The 19,023-nt window shown below is 42.4% G+C and overlaps 1 protein-coding gene across 5 annotated transcripts in view; it reads right to left on the bottom strand.

Moving 5' to 3' along the window:
- The window catches only part of RNF130 (ring finger protein 130), a 220,168-nt gene that overhangs the window by 55,307 nt on the left and 145,838 nt on the right, over positions 1 to 19,023 (bottom strand). For all 5 annotated transcript variants that reach the window (XM_056516991.1, XM_056516995.1, XM_056516990.1 and 2 more), the window contains exon 5: positions 6,021 to 6,103. In XM_056516991.1, the coding sequence (XP_056372966.1) occupies positions 6,021 to 6,103 (83 nt within the window). The remainder of the gene's footprint in view (positions 1 to 6,020; positions 6,104 to 19,023) is intronic.

Here is a 19,023-nt window from a genome sequence, read left to right as displayed (position 1 = left end):
GTGGTGGTATTATTTGGCATTTATATAATGTTTGACACTAAGATGGTAATGGATAGATGGTGGTATTTGTCCTTTGTATAGTGGTGTCATTTGGTAACTGTATGACTATTAGAGACATATATTAAACTTTTCTGGTACTGTTTTAAGCCACAGACTTTCTACACACAAAATGTTATTAAGATTTTGAATCGGGAAGGGGATGCCATTTCAGTTCTCACCTCCGGCAGCAAATATGCCAGAATCGGCCCTGTAATAGGGATAGCAGATGACAACTTTCTCATAAACACAATTGATCTTAAAGTGTTGAACGAACATCATCGGATGAACAGTCATTTTGCAGAACACTTTTTAGTCCATATTGGCTGTAATGTAATGTACAATTGTTCGACTGGCCATAGATTGATCAAAGACAGAAAAAAGGACGTCCAAGCCTTCTAAACACATTGAGAACATTCTTTCCCAATTGTTCATGGATGAAAAACATTTCCAAAATGAAAATAAATCAGTCCGAAATGGCGAAAAGTTTCAAACACAGCCATTTTTTGTACCAGATGACAACAGTCTGTCATTATTCATCACCATAATGAATGATCATTTCCGTTGAAAACATCCATTTTCATGAACTTTAATCTAATGGGCATAGGAAATCAAATTTAAAACCAAGAAAAAACTTGGAATGTATTTGGACCCCCAAACCAATCATCCAAAGGTGGGATTCACCATGACAGGCAAGCAAATAATACAATAACCGTTAACACTAAGAACTGTCAGCGGAAGGACTCTGCACACAATATAAAGAGCACAAAAAGGATCCTGATGTCAATTTCCCCCTGTGGAACAACTGTAGTTGAAACGCTAAGATGAAGAAAAAAGCATCTTCATGATGCAGTAGGGTATATAACATATACCAGATGTCATACTTAATGAGAAATGCATGAGACACGTGATCAAAAGAAGTGGCTATGCACAGCAACTGCACTACAATTATTCTTCCTTTCCCTTACTTTACACTTGAAGACACGCAACGAGTGAAGATAAATCACACCGGAATTCCGGCTTCATAGGAGAAATCTTGTCCTTGCTTTCATTTTGGTGACTAAAATTGAGCAAGTGATTTGCAAAAGTCTGCAAACCATCCTAAAAGATCACAATATAAAATACTAAGAGGCAGGACCTAGCAGGTCCTCTCCAATCCAACAGCTAACTTTGTCTCCAAATACATTTTTCCGACACAAACCTCATCGGCCCAACAGTCAGTAATTCCAGACAAGTCACCGGTCCCCGCAGAGTGACAACAACCACATACACAATGATCAATGTGATCATCTTTTTCCCAAGGAAAAAAAGAAATTAAGGCCGGAGGGTGGATGCTGGTAATGACTGGGTACAGGGATCGGAGGCCTGAGGAAATGATAAAAAAAAAAAGTCCCAGACACTGCATTTATCACTGACATCCATATCAACAGAGCTGGTGTCTCAGAGCTTTAGCATCCACGGATAATTTAATACAAGCAGACATAAAATCATTACTGCAGAGAGTACGAGTCCCGCTGCCGCATGAAGCCATAGTCCTGTTCGTCATACACATCCTTTTTATCTGGCTGCAATATCTGCATGCCTGTAAAAGGATTTTCTGAAAAGCAGCGGGCGCCCTTAAGCCAGATCCATACATCATCTGCCTGCTGCCAACCTATGTGGTATGTTACACACAATACCTCACCGGACAGATGTTACGGGTGGAGCAAAGGCAAATAATATAATGCACTGTGTGTATTGGAGTCCCTGCTGCTTTCAAGCCCCCATCCCAATCCCAACATCTCTCTATGGTGTTTTTCTTTTAGACTTTAAATGTAAAAATATGAAAATGCATGTATTTTTTTTTTTTTATCTCAACTAATGTTTAAGGTTATTTTTCAGATGCCCTTCCTTCAATGCTCTCAGCTAAAAAAAAGTATTTTTTTCCCTTTTCCGGTAATAGCGTGGACGTGTCCGTGTTTCTATTAAAGTCAATTATATCACTTAGTTGTTGCATGTTCTCTCCTGTTAGGTTCTCTCAGAGGATCAGCCAGAAATTTTCAGATTTTAACCCCTTAATGACTCAGCCCATTTTAACTTTAAAGGGGTACTCCGGTGCTAAGACATCTTATCCCCCATCCAAAGGATAGGGGATAAGATGCCTGATCGTGGGAGTCCAGCCACTGGGGACCCCCGTGATCTTTCACGCAGCCCCCCGTTACCATCAGTCCCCGAAGCATGTTCGCTCCGGGTCTGATGATTGCCGATCACGGGGCCAGAGTATTATGACACCACGGTTCTGCCCCCGCGTGACGCCCCCTCAATGAAAGCCTATGGGAGGGGGCGTGACCCACACGATCAGGCATCTTATCCCTATTTATAAAATAGCAAAAGGGGGGTGATTTAAACTTTTTTTTTTAACCACTTTTTACTTTTTTTTTTTTTTGCCCCCTTAGGAGGCTTTACCATGCAATTGTTTGATTGCATACACTGTTCAATGCTATGCCATAGCATAGCATTGATCAGTGTTATCAGTGCTCTGCTGCTCCACCCTGCTGCGCAGGCATGGAGCAGTAGATCGCCGATCGGACGACGAGGAGGCAGGTGAAGACCCTCCCGTCATCCAGTAAGCTGATTGGGACATAGCAATTCTGTCGCGATAGTCCCGATCAGATCCGCTGAGCTGCCGGGATAGTTTTACTTTCAGTTTAGATGCCGCGATCAACTTTGATCGTGGCGTCTAAAGGGTTAATGCCGGGCATCGGCCCGATCGGCGGTGCCCAGCATTAGACGTGGGCCCTGGCTGCCCATAGCAACCGGGACCCACAGGCTTTAACCCTTCTCCGCTCGTAAGAATGGTTTAAACTCTGTTAGCGTTATCAGGGCGTACAGGTATGTCCTGAGTCCTTAACTGGTTAAACCTTGTCAAGAAAGTGGCAAAACATTATATAAAACATTATAAGAGAATCTGACAACTGGTTCACCCGCACTAAACCCAATATATGCAAGTTATAGAGCAAGTGAAGAGCATTAAAATGAAAGATCACTCAATCTTTTTGGTGGCTTCTGTGCAGAGTTATGTGCTTTTATTCATATTGCACTCCAGCATGCAATGGAGGCGAGGAACCAGCTAGCCCAGCTCCCTTGCCTCAATCATCACTCCCAGGCCCACCACTTTCCTTCACGTGACAGCCTGCATGTGCATGGGGGCAATGATGCTCCTGACTTTGCAGACTATCAGAGCAGAGTGCTCATCCCCTTCATCAGCAAACCCCACTGCCCCCTCCCCGCTATCACATCATAGAAGGAGGCAGGCTGAGGAGTGAAAATTGATGAGGCAGAGGAGCTGGGCGAGCCAGCTACCCGCCTCCATTGTGTGCTGGAGTGCAAAATCAATAAAAGAATAAAAGAGTATTGGGTTTAGTGTGGGTGAACCAAATTCTTTTAAAGCTTGCAAAAGCTTTATAATGTTTTGCCACTTTCTAGACAAGGTTTAAAATCTAAACATTTCTGGCTGATCCTTTTAGCGGACCTAACAGGAGCAAACACGCAACTAAGTGATAAAATTGACTCTAAAAGGAACAAGGACAGGCTGATGAGTGTGGCCGGCAACCACAGCTAATATGAAATGCTAGCCTTGTATAACAACACTGCCAATGCTAGAAAGCTTCAACCCATCCTAATCCATTCTAGAAAAGTCATTTATCAACCCTTTCTCTATCAAGGACCTACGTAATATGTCCTGAGTTTCAACTTTGGCCACCATTAAATTGTTGAGCTAACACATGTAAAGTAGCTATCAAAGAGGACTTGTGGACTCTCTTTAAAAAGTGAGATATGGGCATGTATAGATAGCGGAGGACAAGGGAGGGGGGTTATGTAGATATTTGTTACATTTAAAGGAAATGTGTCATCAAAAAATGACCAATTGTCTATATCTAATTTTTATATTAACCATATTTTTTTTTATTTTTTTTTATATTTTTGGTATTTTTTTTTTTTCTAAATTTGCATTTGACTATCTATATTTAAAAAAAAATCATGATATCTTGCAGTCTCCATTATGGTGGCCACTAGAGCAAAAACTAAGCTGAGACTTCCTGTTCTGTACAAATCATTTCCCAGTTATGCCTTTCTTCTGAGAAGCATAGTGAAAGGTGACAGTGGTAGGGAGAGAACAATGAATCTACCACTATTCACAGCAGACATCAGCCTCCCCCTCCCTGTACAATGATCTCTGAAAAGATCATAGAGAATGCTCAGTAGCGTCTGGGACCACTCCTGCCAATTGTTGTCTATGTTACCACTTCTCTTACCAATCAGGGAGTATATGTGCCATGTAAATGGGTTCCTTATTACACCTACAATTGAGAATAAATATGAGAAGCTACACATCTCATTCCGGATGTGTTGACTCTTAACTCATATGTTTCATGGCATCTGGATCACAAAGATTTTCATGGTCTCATTAGTACTGGTGAATATGTGAACCTATGTGCATGTAAAGACAGACTAAGTGTCATGTGTGAACTCTGCACATCTTGAACTTTTTAGGGGGCACTGTATGTCTCAGACTCTTCTTAGGTGAGCCTTTTATCGATGAAGTATATTTTTACACAATATTACTACTTCGGTGTAGAAGTGCTAGGTGGCACTTTCACAAAGTACAAGGTGTCTTCTTTTGGGAAATCTATTGTTGATGGGGTTTAAGTGGAACTTTTTTTAAAGGGGTATTCCAGGATTTTTATTTTTTATTTGACTGTGCTACAGGGGCTGTAAAGTTAATGTAGTTCATAATATAGTGTCTGTACCTGTGTGTGATGGATGGTCTTGCAATTCTTCTGTGATTTTTGCCCCAAAGGTTAATTTTAACAGCATACAAAATTAGTGTTGGCTCAGGTTTCTCAGGTTGCAGTACAGCCCGAGACATTACATCACTATCTGCTTCAATGGGTGGAGCGACTGCTGGGTAGTAAGGAGATCATTCTGCAATGAATTGTATTTTTGCTGCAGCTGGAGGCACCCTGGTTAGAAAACACTGGTCTTTTGCATGAAATGCAGCTAATTTGTGCTTCGATGTGTGGGAGGGAGAAAAGTGACTTCACACTTAAAGGGTACCTCTCATTAAATAAACTTTTGATATATTTTAGATTAATGAATGTTGAATAACTTTCCAATAGCATGTTAATGAAAAATATGCTTCTTTCTATTGTATTTTTCCCGATCAGTCCTGTCAGCAAGCATTTCAGACTCATGCTGGAGTCCTAAACACTCAGAGCTGCCAGCCTGCTTTGTTCACAGCCAAACAGGCTGTGAACAAAGCAGGCTGGAAGCTCTGAGTGTTCTCCTTTGTAAACAAAGCAGACTGGAAGCTCGTAGTGTTTAGGACTCCAGCATGAGTCTCAAATGCTTGCTGCCAGGACTGGTAGGGAGACCCCTAGTGGTCATTTCTTCAAAGTGGAAAATTAAATAGAAAGAAGCATATTTTTTAATAACATGCAATTGTAAAGTTATTCTGCATACATTAATCTATAATATATCAAAAACATTTTTTGATGAGAGGTACCCTTTAAAAACAAGGAATTATGGTACTTGTAGCAGAAGAAGGAAACTCCAACATGAAACTGTCAGTTCACAAAAAGAAAGCCAGAGCGTTATGGTAATCTCATAACATAACCATTTAGCCCCAAGACCAGCGCAGATCCTTCCTAATCATGTCCATTACAGTCTGGCAGGTAAGTACTAAAATCAACTTATGGTGGATAACCCCAAGATTAATCTTGAAAAACCCAAAGTCAAGATTAATTTGTGTTTTAGAAATGTGTGGCTGCGAAATGGTTAAAGTGTAGAGCCCCTTAAATACTGATTCCCAAAAATGCGCTTAAGTGGTTTTCTCAGTGGGTTGTATACTTCAGTAATGCAGAAATCATATTTGACAGACAAAAACTCTGTAATATTTAAATGCGCTAAAGAGTGGCAGCAAGAAATTCCTCATGTGTACTTACTTGCATGGCAGGACACGCACAATGTCATTCTGCTTGTAGCTCTCGATACACACAGCGCAGTGGTCGAAATCTGGGTCTGTTTCCTGCATGAGAAAAGGGAGACGTACGTGAAGGCCTCACATTAAAACACCATACACCATGGATCAGATGTAAAGTTAGTCAATGGTAAATCCCTCTATCTCAGTGTTTCCCAACCAGTGTGCCTCCAGCTGTTTCAAACCTACAAATTCCAGCATGCCCGGACAGCCGAAGGCATGCTGTGATTTGTAGTGCTAAAACAGCTGGAAGCACACTGGTTGGGAAACACTGTTCTTCCAGTTGCATTACATCCGGACACTGCACAAATAACATTTGGGGTATGTTTACACTACGGAATCTGCGTAATTCTGTTCTGGAATCCTGCTTGGACATTCTGCTGCACTAATGTAGCATTGGTGTAAATGAGGCCCTGCTGACACATTCACACTCCGGAAGTTCAGCTGCGGAAAATACTGTCACGGAAATTCACATGCTTAAAGAACTAACATGTTCATTCTTTTGGCGGAATAACATGTCATTAAAGGGGTACTCTGCTGCTCAGCGTTTAGAACAAACTTTCCCGAACGCTGGAGCCGGGAGCTCGTGATGTCATAGCCCCGCCCCCTCATGACAGCTGTCATGACCCCTCCCATAGACTTGCATTGAGGGGGCAGGGTGGGACGTAATGTGGGGGCGGGGCTTTGAAGTCACAAGCGGAAGAATCTGGACAAAAAACAATGGAGCGGGACCCTTTTGTGAGCATAGCCTAAATGATATCACTCGCTTTTACATGTTATCAGTTTTCACTTGGAAACTGTCAACAAGCTGCTACTGATCAATTCCCAGTTTTATTATGCTCTATATTATAAAGGAGTTCACAAAAACAACACCTGTCAGCAATCCACACGGTAGGGGATAAATATTAGAATTACTTGGGGTCTCACCACAAAAACCAATACTCATCACAATTAGGAGGTACCTCTTGGGCATGCTGATGGTTGTAGAGTAGGCTCTTGTCACAACTAGAGGTACTCCATTGGGCATGCTGATGGTTGTAGAGTAGGCTCTTGTCACAACTAGAGGTACTCCATTGGGCATGCTGATGGTTGTAGAGTAGGCTCTTGTCACAACTAGAGGTACTCCATTGGGCATGCTGATGGTTGTAGAGTAGGCTCTTGTAACAACTAGAGGTACTCCATTGGGCATGCTGATGGTTGTAGAGTAGGCTCTTGTCCCAATTAGAGGTACTCTATTGGGCATGCTCATGGTTGTTCTGTAATTGTTGGGCATGGATTGTAGAGCAGGCTCTCTTCTGTTTCTGTAATTTGACTGCCGCTCCATACAAACCCCTGTTCACTGTGCTTGTGTGATGGAAAAGAAAAGTGGGACTCGAGATCCCCAGCATTTGGCTCCCAGCGATCCAACCTTTATCTTGCATCATTGTAGTAAACTTCTCAGCAGGGCGCTATCATACCTCAGTGGACGAACGACTATCTTTTTGCATGTTAACTAAATGCTCTCCAATTAATTTAGGTGGCGTTATCGACAAATGTGAAGAGCATATGCAAGGGCATCAGAAACCATTGCGGGAACTAAATTAGCAGATGGTCAATACTTCATGTGGGCTCATCTGATGGGGCTGTAGTGATGAATGATGGGCATTTGCTGCATTTTCTCCTTATTCTATGTGCAGAAGCTTGTTCTATACTGAAGATGCTCAATACATAACATCTTATCCCCTATCCCCAAAGGATGGGGATAAGGTTCCTTTAGAAGGCTGGGTGTGGGTGGCGGGGGTCGTGATGTCACGGCCACGCCCCCTCGTGACGTCACACCACGCCCCTCTATCTGTGCAGGTGGTTTCCTACCAGCCACCTAACACAACAGTCAATAAATGTGTTACTCAGGTTATATCAGGTTACACAATCACCCTCTTAAGGCTGCAAACCTACGGATTCAAACTCTCATCAGTGGACTGACTCTCACACTGACAAGCTGTCTTCAGCATCTGTGCTGATCCGGGCTAGTCTAAAATCCTGGGATGGCTCGAGAAGGGTTGAAAGCACCCACTACTAAATATGCCTTTCAGCAACATAAAACACAGGCCCGACAGCTTGCTAGGGATGTTCATAAGTCCTGTTAAATAAGGGGTACTGTGGCATTGAACTTTTTTCTTCTTTTTTAAATTCTGCCCAGGCCTCCGGCATTAAAAAAACAAAAAAAACTCTACTTGCCTCCAGCCGCTTCCCCAATGTCTCTGGTATCCTGCTCCCGGCTTCCTCTCCGGTCCTATTCCTGGTTGCCAAGGATTGGCAAAATGAGACTGCTGCTCAGCAATTCATTGGCCACAGCAATTGATTGGTTAAAAGGCAGTGTGACGTATGGGGCCCGGTCTTCTTCCTGGTGCTGGGACCTAATACTGGAGACACGGGGGAGCAGCAGGAGGCAAGTAAACTTTTTATTTTTTTAATGCCTGGGCCTGCCTTTAAAATATTTTAATGTCGGAGTACCCCTTTAAGTCTTGCCAGGTATTTAAACTGTTGGATTTCCCATATGTCACCGAGCTTCCTCTGGATGAGATATGCGCCTCCTGAAACCAGGTATTCACATATGACCGGTACCTTGGGAAACAGTATTTATCTGGTTGAGTAAAGCATCTGTTAAGCTGTGCAATTTATTATAATTTCTCTGTTTGCTGTCAGTAAATAGAAATATTTTTCAGTTTACTTCAAGATGCTATACACACATAAAGACATTATACTCCTCAAAAGGCAAATATATCAGCAACGAAACGTTCTCGTCATTCCTATTTGCTACAACATCACAGTTCAATTGTATCGGCTAAGAGTCCAGGCTTTTTTTTCTTTTAGCTTTTAGAGGATTTCCTACACACAACTGTATTAAGTCCTAGCAGTAAGTAGTATCAGATTTGCATGCTTTTTTACCCAGGTGTAAGCAAGAATTTTTCCATATGATGAATAGAAAGCAGAGATATGAAAAAATGGTGAGAAATTGATATAAAGGAGATTAGGGTTAGGAAATGCATAACTTTTCATGCTGCAATAATAAAGCTGTATTTACAAGCACATATTTAGCTATATCAATAGGTACTACAGGAAAAAAGTGCAGAGCCGAAGCATCCGAAAGTCTTATAGAAAGTTTGTCCAAATTGCTAGGATATACTACACAATTTCTGGGGCTCTGACTGCTGTCAGCTCTGTGTTATACTGTCACTGGCTAACCAAGCCGAAAGGACCTAATAGGAGACAACCCTCCCCCTTTCCAAAACATTCAGACATTGATGACAACCCCTTTCAAGTGGCAGCTAAGAAAAGACAGTGACAGTAATATTTAGCGATTTTTACATAGAAAACACAAGCCCAGATCCAGGCGGTATGGTTTCGTGAATAGTATGCTGGTATTGTGTTACATTCCTGCTTGACTGGAGAACAGAAACATCTGAGGCCACTAACAATGTTAGGATCAATGGCAACCATTAAAGTTAATGTTTCTGGGGTCAGAACAAAGCATTAAAAGGTTTACCATTAAATCCAATTAGAAGATCTTGGAACAATTACACTGAAAAATATGAGGTTTGGAGCAAACGTTGTATCCTGTCTCCAGCCTCGTACTGTATGTCATTTCTATGTATGTCTGTATGTCGGAAAAAACGGGATAGATTTTACAAGATGCAGCTGATTTACATGCGGCATGTAATTCTGAGGGTGCCAACTTACCTAAAAGGCAAGCACCATGTTAGGGAATAGAATACATAATAGACTTTTTGTTTGGATGCATACCACTCTTATTTTTAAAGCATAACGTTGAACAATATAGAAATTTTAAATTTAAAAGTAATGGATCACCTAGATTTATTTTACTGATTAGAGTTTGATATTGAAATATATTATTCTAATGTGATTACATTTTCTGATATGAATTTTATGTACAATATATGAGGGCAGACATATTGCCAAGAGATTCTGCTGTTTTCTGCTGGCACTCATTGGCTTCTATGGGAGAGTTTTCTAGGCATACGCTGTGACCTGTGCATTGGTCATTGTGCAGGGAGGGGAAGGAAGGGAGCTGTAACCATCACCTATCATGAATGGCCTAATCTCATCTGTTTGTTTTCATGTGCTACTATCATTTCCCCACATTATGGAAAACAGATAAACTACTGTGTAAAGCAGGAGACACATTCTAATATGCAGGGTGATTTAAAAAGGATGGTGCAAAAATAAAGGCCTGTGGTTAAATTATTAGGGTACCTCTCATCAAAAAAACTTTTGATATATTATAGATTAATGTAAGCAGAATAACTTTACAATTGCATGTTATTAAAAAATATGCTTCTTTCTATTTAATTTTCCACTTTGAAGAAATGACCACTAGGGGTCTCCCTACCAGTCCTGGCAGCAAGCATTTCTGACTCATGCTGGAGTCCTAAACACTACGAGCTGCCAGTCTGCTTTGTTCACAAAGGAGAACACTCAGAGCTGCCAGCCTGCTTTGTTCACAGCCTGTTTGGCTGTGAACAAAGCAGGCTGGCAGCTCTGAATGTTTAGGACTCCAGCATGAGTCAGAAATGCTTGCTGACAGGACTGATCGGGAAAAATACAATAGAAAGAAGCGTATTTTTCATTAACATGCTATTGGAAAGTTATTCAACATTCATTAATCTAAAATATATCAAAAGTTTATTTGATGAGAGGTACCCTTTAATGGTAAATTGCAAATGACTGAAAAGCAAAGCAAAACTGAAAAGGTCAATCACCACAACAAGAATTTGGGGCTCAGAAAAACCATATTTTCTCATGGAAGCAAATGAGGGACTCATCCAGAGTAAACGTCTTCTGTGCACTGAGCGGACACAAAGTCTACGGTCCCAGCCACAGGATCTGACCGACCTCAGACAACGCATCTCTAAAGCAGTGGAGTTCATATAAAAGCATATGCTGACATGTGTCTGAACAGAACTGGACAATCACCTAGACATCTGACGTGTTCACCAATGGAAATCACTTCGAATAGAATAAACATGGATAGATACAATGGGGGAGATTTATCAAAACCTGTCCAGAGGACAAGTTGCTGAATTGCTCATATCAACCAATCAGATTGCTTCTTCCATTTTTGAAAAGGCCTCTGCAAAATGAAAGAAGCGATCTGATTGGTTGCTATGGGTAACTCAGCAACTTTTCCTCTGGATCGGTTTTGATAAATCTCCCCGTGTTTTTTATGTTAATAAATTTATGTTTGAACATAATTTATGTTATGAAAGTTTGCTTTACGGCCAGTATCAGAAGTGCTGTAAAAAAGATAGTGGGGAGGGAGATAGACGCCCCACAGTTTTTTAATCTTTCAAAATTGACTTTTTTTTTTTATAACCATATATTGAAAAAAGTCATGTTATCCATTAATAAGCTCAATATAAGACATTTTTAACAATGACAGTGCCTTTTTAACAAAACCAAATGACAGCAAAATCTCCCATGTAAAACATAATGAACTTCAACATGACTGATGCTATTTTTCACCAACATCTGGTGCCAGATACGGGTTTGCTGGCCCCATCACACCAGATCGTTGGCCATCCTGCCAAAACCAGTAGTTTTGCACTAAGTTTTGTCTAAACTGTGTGGGCACCTTTATATATATTTTTTGATTCAAGCAGCACCAGAGGCGACCTAAAAGGGATGTACCCCATCACACACATTTATCGTTAGAATATTTTGTCTCCTACTCTGTTTGCCATGCTTGGCCCAAGTATGCTCATGACCCAGGGAGGTAGTGAGCCATTTTATCTCCTTTTCAGACCAATGGTCTCTAAGCTGTGGCTCTCCAGCTGTGGGGGCATGCTGGAAGTAGTAGGTTTGCAAAAATTGAGAGCCGCGTGTTGGCTTGGAGGACAAAATGCAACATAATCATAATAATTGTGCTTTGAAGCCAAAAATATGCTGCCATTTATCAGAAGAGAAAATTCCGTTTTTTTTAGGCAGAAGAGGAAAAGCTATGTTTACATGAACGCAAATGTAAGAGTTTTTATTATTATTCTTGGTTGCATAATCTTTCCTAAACATTGCATCTGTTAGGACTACTTGAAAGGCAAACAATTCCCAGATGTCTCTCCAGCCAGTGCTTATAAGATAATGATTTCATATGGTGACATCTTAAAGAGAAAATCTGTCCTGCATCAGAAACTGTAAGGTTTACTACAGGAAAGTCATGTTCTGTCCTGGCCAAATCCTAATGTCCCATCTGTCTACAATCTGGTAAAGACCAATGTGTTTGCAACATGAGGAAACGTTAGCAACAAATCCAATTGTTTCTTTAATTGTTCAGAGGTCATTTAAAAGAAGCGATCGGATCAGCACTTATCACCTTGCAAAAGTTAAATCTTCCCTAATGTCTGTCGTCTTGCCACAGGCTGCACACAATGACTATCTGGGTCAAACATTGTAGATGCACATCATATTTTAGGAATCAACCAATATGGCCGACTCTACAGGTCCCACCATTGGAGGTCACCACTCCTGGTTTCGGACCATTTCATAGGTGCAGGGAGTGTAACTTGAAGCTTCTGAGTATCAATACAAAATCTGTAAGATTAGGTTCATATGCATCTGACAATCCAGAGCATTCTGGATGGGAAAGCTGGATGCAGACTAGAAGTATTGCATCAGACATCTCATCCAGTGCCCCATAGGTTAAAATGGGGCATACTGTGGATGATCCACCATATATGCACTGGATGAAAACCCTCCATAAGCAACTTGTTGATACATCACCACCACTGTCATATGTGATAAGAATCATCCAACAATAGCAAGGAAACTCTCCCAAAACAAGTGTATATGCTCCAAAAATGCCCACTTTGGGAATACCAATACCCTGCCTCTGTTATGGTCTGGTTCTTGGGAATGCTCCCCAAAAATCTGACATTTTTTAAGTATTCTATAGGGGTATATTTATGTGCTGGTCAAATTATGTCTTAACTTAATTTCTACACCCTGTCATTTGTAGTATGGTTCTTTTTATACAGACCAACGGGGATCTTTTGGGCCCTCATATGCTTAAAGGGGTACTCCGGTGCTAAGACATCTTATCCCCTATCCAAAGGATAGGGGATAAGATGCCTTGATCGCGGGGGTCCCGCCGCTGGGGACCCCCGTGATCTTGCACGCAGCACCCCGTTATAATCAGTCCCCGGAGCATGTTCGCTCCGGGTCTGATTACTGGCGATCACGGGGGGGGGGGGGGGGGGGTGGGGGGGGGGGGGCGGAGCATTGTGACGTCACGCCCCGCCCCCTCAATGCAAGCCTATGGGAGGGGGCGTGACAGCTGTGGGACCCCCGCAATCAGGCATCTTATCCCCTATCCTTTGGATGGGGGATAAGATGTCTTAGTGCCGGAGTAACCCTTTAAGGGCCTGGGTGCTGATCCAAACCCTGCATCCTTTATAGTCATGCCTGTGGCTTTTTACACATCCAGAAATTCACATCCACATAAGCATAACTGTATAATATCTACCAATCCTTGTTCTTTGATACAGGAAGACTTTGGGGGAAAATGCATTGAATCTGTAAATCCATTTATTATTTCCGCCCTTTTTGTCTGTGCGTATGTAGGTTCCCCAAATGCATTAAAAAGGCACATGTTCTTTATAAATAGGTTAAATCTTAGTAAATCTAGGCTGGAGTGGAATTTAAAAAAAATATGTGACAATACACTAAAATGTGACAATTTTAAATTGTCATGTTTGATAACTTAACTAACACTGCAAAAGTCTAAGAAAATTTCAGTTCATCCTAACAAGTTTTAGAAAATAACTTATGCGGTGTGAAAGCAGGAAAATTTTTTAACAAGTGTACACAAAAAAGCTGTGTAAATCTATATATATATGTAAAGCTCAACGTGTGTGTATGTGTGTGTGTGTATGTATGTATGTATGTATGTTCCAGCATCCCTTCCAAACTGCTAAAGATATTAACATGAAACTTGGAACACATGTTACTTATATGTCAACAACAAACATAGGATATGTAATTTAAACCTTACTCACCACCATTTGCCAGGGTTGGGGTTTTTATTTAAAGTCCCATACAAGTCTATGGGAAATATATGTTACTGCATAACTTCCAAACAGCTGGAGATATTTCGATAATACTTGGTCACATGTTACTTATGTCAAATAAAAATATGTAATAGTTAACTTAACCCCTTACCTGCCCCCATATGTGAAGGATAGGTTTTTTGTTTCAAGTCCCATGCAAGTATATAGGACTTCTGGTGTCATACTCCACAAGCTCCTCTCTGCTTCTCCTGGTGAATGTGTCAGTCCGGCTGGTAAGCCACACCCTCCCTGCATGCCATGTCCCTTCTCACAAAGACATGCCCACATTTTTAAGCCACACCCCTTTTATTTTCAGCTTAAAATATCTTTACCATGACGCAGCCGCACCGGAGGACGGGATATGAGGATTAGAAATGAGGACGAGCTATGGGGACGGGATATGGGGTCGGGATATGGGGTCGGGATATGGGGGTCGGGATATGGGGACGGGATATGGGGACGGGATATGGGGACGGGATAGGTTTACAAAATATGCGGAAAGGATATCGAGGTCGGAATATGAGGAGGGGATATGGGGTCAGGATTTAGGGACGGGATGAGGACAAAAGCTTCCTCCTTTGTTGCTTTCCCTCCCCCACAAGGATGAGGTAGGAAAAACCGGGCAGCGCCGGATACTCCGCTAGTACAATGATAAATTCCATTGTTTGCTTATACAATTCAGATTTGTTATCAACAGCAAACCAGCTGACAACAGAACACTGCTTACTTAAAAGCGTTTGGTGGATAAGCTTATGCTGTTTGGCAACTAGAAATTGCTGCCATTTTTAATATAAAGATTATGTTGTCTTTCCTATTACTCTGAAGGACTTGGCTATGAAGATACATACTGTACTGTTCTGCCATTAGGAAAAATGTAAAATAACAAATACAAATTGTGTTTACTCCAGGGCATTTAGGACAATAGGCAGAACAAGATGCAACATTAAAAAAAAGTGAAACATGCTGGAAGTTGTAGTAACTTTACAGCTAGAGAGCCACAGATTGAAGAATACCAATTTACAGTGTACCCGTCAGATCCAACAATTTTTTTTTAAAATATATCACTCAGTACCTAATCCTGACCATGTACATCTAATTTATGTGTGTCTAGCACCTTTATTTTTTTATTACACTTTTAATTTAGCTCACTAGTCTGAATTCCTCTCAAAGGGAGAAGTGTGGCCTCATTGTGCAGGTCTCCGCCCCCTCCCTCAGTATGCTGTCTGCCAACATCTCACCCAACAATAGCAAAACTACAACTCCCAGCTTGTCCTCACTGACAGTAGTGGGACACAAGCTGACAGTGGGAGGATTTTTCCTGCACTCACAGCTGTCAATCAAGGAAGTGTGTCCATGACATAGATGATGACGCATGGACACAGCAGGACTAGTATTTGTCCAAGCAGGCAGGGGGTGCTGGCTTTTTCAGTTTGAAATACAGAATTTTTTTTTAATGAAAGCAATTGCAAAACCTATTGGTTTTGCATGCTTTACAGCATGTCAAAAGATTTTGTATCTGACAGTGTCCATTTCAGGGCCCAAGTAGAAACCACCATCAAAGATGATCATGATATGCTCAGAGTTGTAGTTCTGCAATAGCTGGGGAGCCAGAGGATAGAAACTACTAACCTAAGGACACATGCAGATCCCAGCATCTGGACATGCTAGGCCCCCTCAATACAAGTCTATGGAAGTGGGCGTGACAGTCACCCCTACCCCTCCCATAGACTTGCATTGAGGGGGCAGGCTGTGACATCACGAGGGGGCGGGTCCGCGACGTCATGATACTCCGGCCCCTGTATCAGGCACGGAGCGAAATCTGCTCCGAGCAGATGATATAGGGTGCTGCAGTAGAGATCACGGGGGTTCCTAGCAGCAGGAACCCCGAGATCGGACATCATATCCCCTATCCTTTGTATAGGGGATAAGATGTCTAGGAGTGGAGTACCCCTTTAAAGGGTTACTCCGCTCCCCAGCGTCCGCAAAATTCCACCTCACACCGGAACATTGAGTTCCTGGATGCAGTGTGCGGGCTTCCGTGTTCAGGCCCGCCCCCTTATGATGTCACGGCCTGCCCCATCAATGAAAGTCTATGGGCAGGGGGCACGACGGCCATCACGCCCCCTCCCATAGACTTGCATTGAGGGGGCGGGACATGACGTCACATGACGGGGCGTGGCATATCGAGGGGGCGGGCGTGAACACAGAAGCCCACTGACAGCGTTCAGGAACTCAATGTTCTGGACGCTGGGGAGCAGAGTAACCCTTTAAAGCTTAGCAACAGTAGGGGAGTTGCATGATGGAGACTACTGAGCTTAAGAGATATGTAGGTCATAGTGCCATGAACCGTGCCTATTACAAACATGAACACCACATAAAAATGTCCATATAATACTCATGGACCTTAGATGGCAATGGCAATGGACCTTAGAAATGAATAATGCACCTTGTATCGGTTGTCGTAAGTGTTCGAAGTCTTCAAGGATCTACAACTGAATAACATCTGATAAAAATAACCTATTCAATTTGGCCAATGAGATCACAGATCCATCATCACTTATCAGATCTGTTACATTGGGATCAAAACTTTATTCTCTAAATCCAGTATCAATTTCCTTACTGATATACTCAGAGGAATTGGATATAAATTTACAAGTGATCACATTGCTAGCTAGAGGATGACTAAAGGTTTGTGATTGCTGGGCAAATAGTTCCCATTTCCATGACTTAGCAACTGCATAGCATATGACGTCCACCGCTGGCACAAAACAGCAACTTGGTAACGGTAAAGTCATGATTGTAAATTTATTTCTGACACGGTCACGACTTGCATGGTATGATAACTACTAAAACAGCTAAATGCAAAATCCCACGAGAAATATTCATGCACAATGACGTCAAAGTTGCATTGTAATACCGTAAATGTCCATTGCAAAATACAACTGGATCACACAGCCAAAAGGGACTTGGCACGTCAAGATAAACTTGAGGAGAAACACATTCTGGGATACAGCAAAGTTTTCTCCAAATAAAAACTGCAAAAAAAAATGTTGAAGAAGAGTTTTCCCCAAAATTATTTGCCTAGGTTACGTTAAACCTGAACACCCTTTAATAAATATTAGTCATCCAGGGTCTCATAAGACCTCATACTTATACATAGGGATTTTATTGCCCCTGCTCATTGCATAAGATGGCCCCCGAAACATCTAGGTCCAGATTTATCAATCTGTCAGACATAAATGTGTTAGATTTTTGTCCCGGACAGATAACATTCAATCACAGATCAGCTTTAGTTTCTCAAAATAAGCTGTGATTGGTTGTTATGTGTCTGAGACAAAAATCATACACATTTCTGTCTGGTGTCTACTGGCTCTAGTAATATCTAGCAGCAAGCCAATATGTCTACAGGATATCAGTGGGAGATCAGCCTCCAAAAAATTGATTTTCATTTCATTTTTTTAGATAGAAACTTAAAGTAACTCTTTACTTTTGAAGGACAACTTGTCTGTTCTTCTATTGATGGGGTGCACATGCGTTTAGCATAACAGACTTTCCACATATTGCAAGTGGCTGCATCTGGCAACTACCAAAAGACTGTCCCTGTAAGCCCTATTTAGGCACCTACTCAAAATAAGGGCTGCATGCATGTAACAGCAACTCTTACGTTGGAGGTATCTTTGGTTTACCATGACAAACGGCTTACTATATGTTCAACCATATAACCTTACAGTGGCATATGTTGGCCAATGACCACAAGCATAAAAAAGACACTCTTTTGGCCTCTACTGTGTGAATGGGGGCTTATGACAATGTGCGGCATATGTGCTGGGAGCTTTCACTGTTCATAAAATGGTCAAGTTTACTCGTATGTGAAACTGATCTTAGTCAAGTGGATATCACTTATAGATACACTTGTGCCATATGTGAGAAGGCTGGTGCAGCTAGCCTGTGTTTGTGGGAGGTGTGGGGTTTCTGCGCTATAAGAGCCCGCTGCTTCACTAACTCGGCACGCCGCGGGTTCTGTTACGTCATCCTGGTCAGCTGACTGTTGGGTCAGCTGACCGGAAGTTCGGTCGGTGCCGGCATGGGTAAGTGGCTGGGACTGGCTGGGGCATGCGGCAGCGCCCTCCTCGCTCCAGAGGTAAGCCGTGGCTTCGGAGGGACCTTAATCAGTCCAGCCCTGTTGTTTATACGTTGTATCGGGGCACTATAAGGAAACTCATGGTAATATGGGGCCTCATCGCGGGCACGGTGTGGGGCCGCATCGCGGGCACGGTGTGGGGCCGCGGGATGCGGCACCATGTGGGCGACATAGGAGTATTTGCGGGGCGGAGACGGGCACGAGTGTGTCATTGCCTGCCGCCCCCCCCCTCCCATCTAACCGGCGGTAGGGGCGGCACTTTACGTGTTATAAGGGCAGGCGTTTGCTTCCATATAGTGTACCCAAAGCTTTCCTGTGTTCACACTATTACGTATTGCACAGTTTGTCACTCGTTTCCAGCCTTTTAGTAGCCCAATTGCAAATCTCAAAAAATAAAAAAAATAAAAAACCGGCATGGTTTTGGGATCATGGCGTCACTATTGCTTGAGGTGGAAACAGGTTGTCTTTCCATCATGGTGCGGTGTTCGCTTCTGTCATTTGGTTGCGCAGGTAGGTTAATTGTAATGGGCGTTGTTGTATACGCGATCATAGAGTGCGTATAGTTCACGCGCTCATGGCGTTTGTGCTGCACGCACGCGCCTGCGTTTTTCTGTGCACGTGCCCGTGGCGTTTGTGCGGTGCACGCGCTCGTGGTGTTGTATCATACACGCTCGTAGCATTTGTGCCAGGCACGCACTCATGGCATTTATACTGTACACACGCTCGTA

This window comes from Hyla sarda, chromosome 4 (genome assembly GCF_029499605.1).
Source record: "Hyla sarda isolate aHylSar1 chromosome 4, aHylSar1.hap1, whole genome shotgun sequence".
NCBI lineage: Eukaryota > Metazoa > Chordata > Amphibia > Anura > Hylidae > Hyla > Hyla sarda.
The sequence above is the reverse complement of the archived record's forward strand: the minus strand, read 5'-3'. Positions and strand labels throughout refer to the sequence as shown.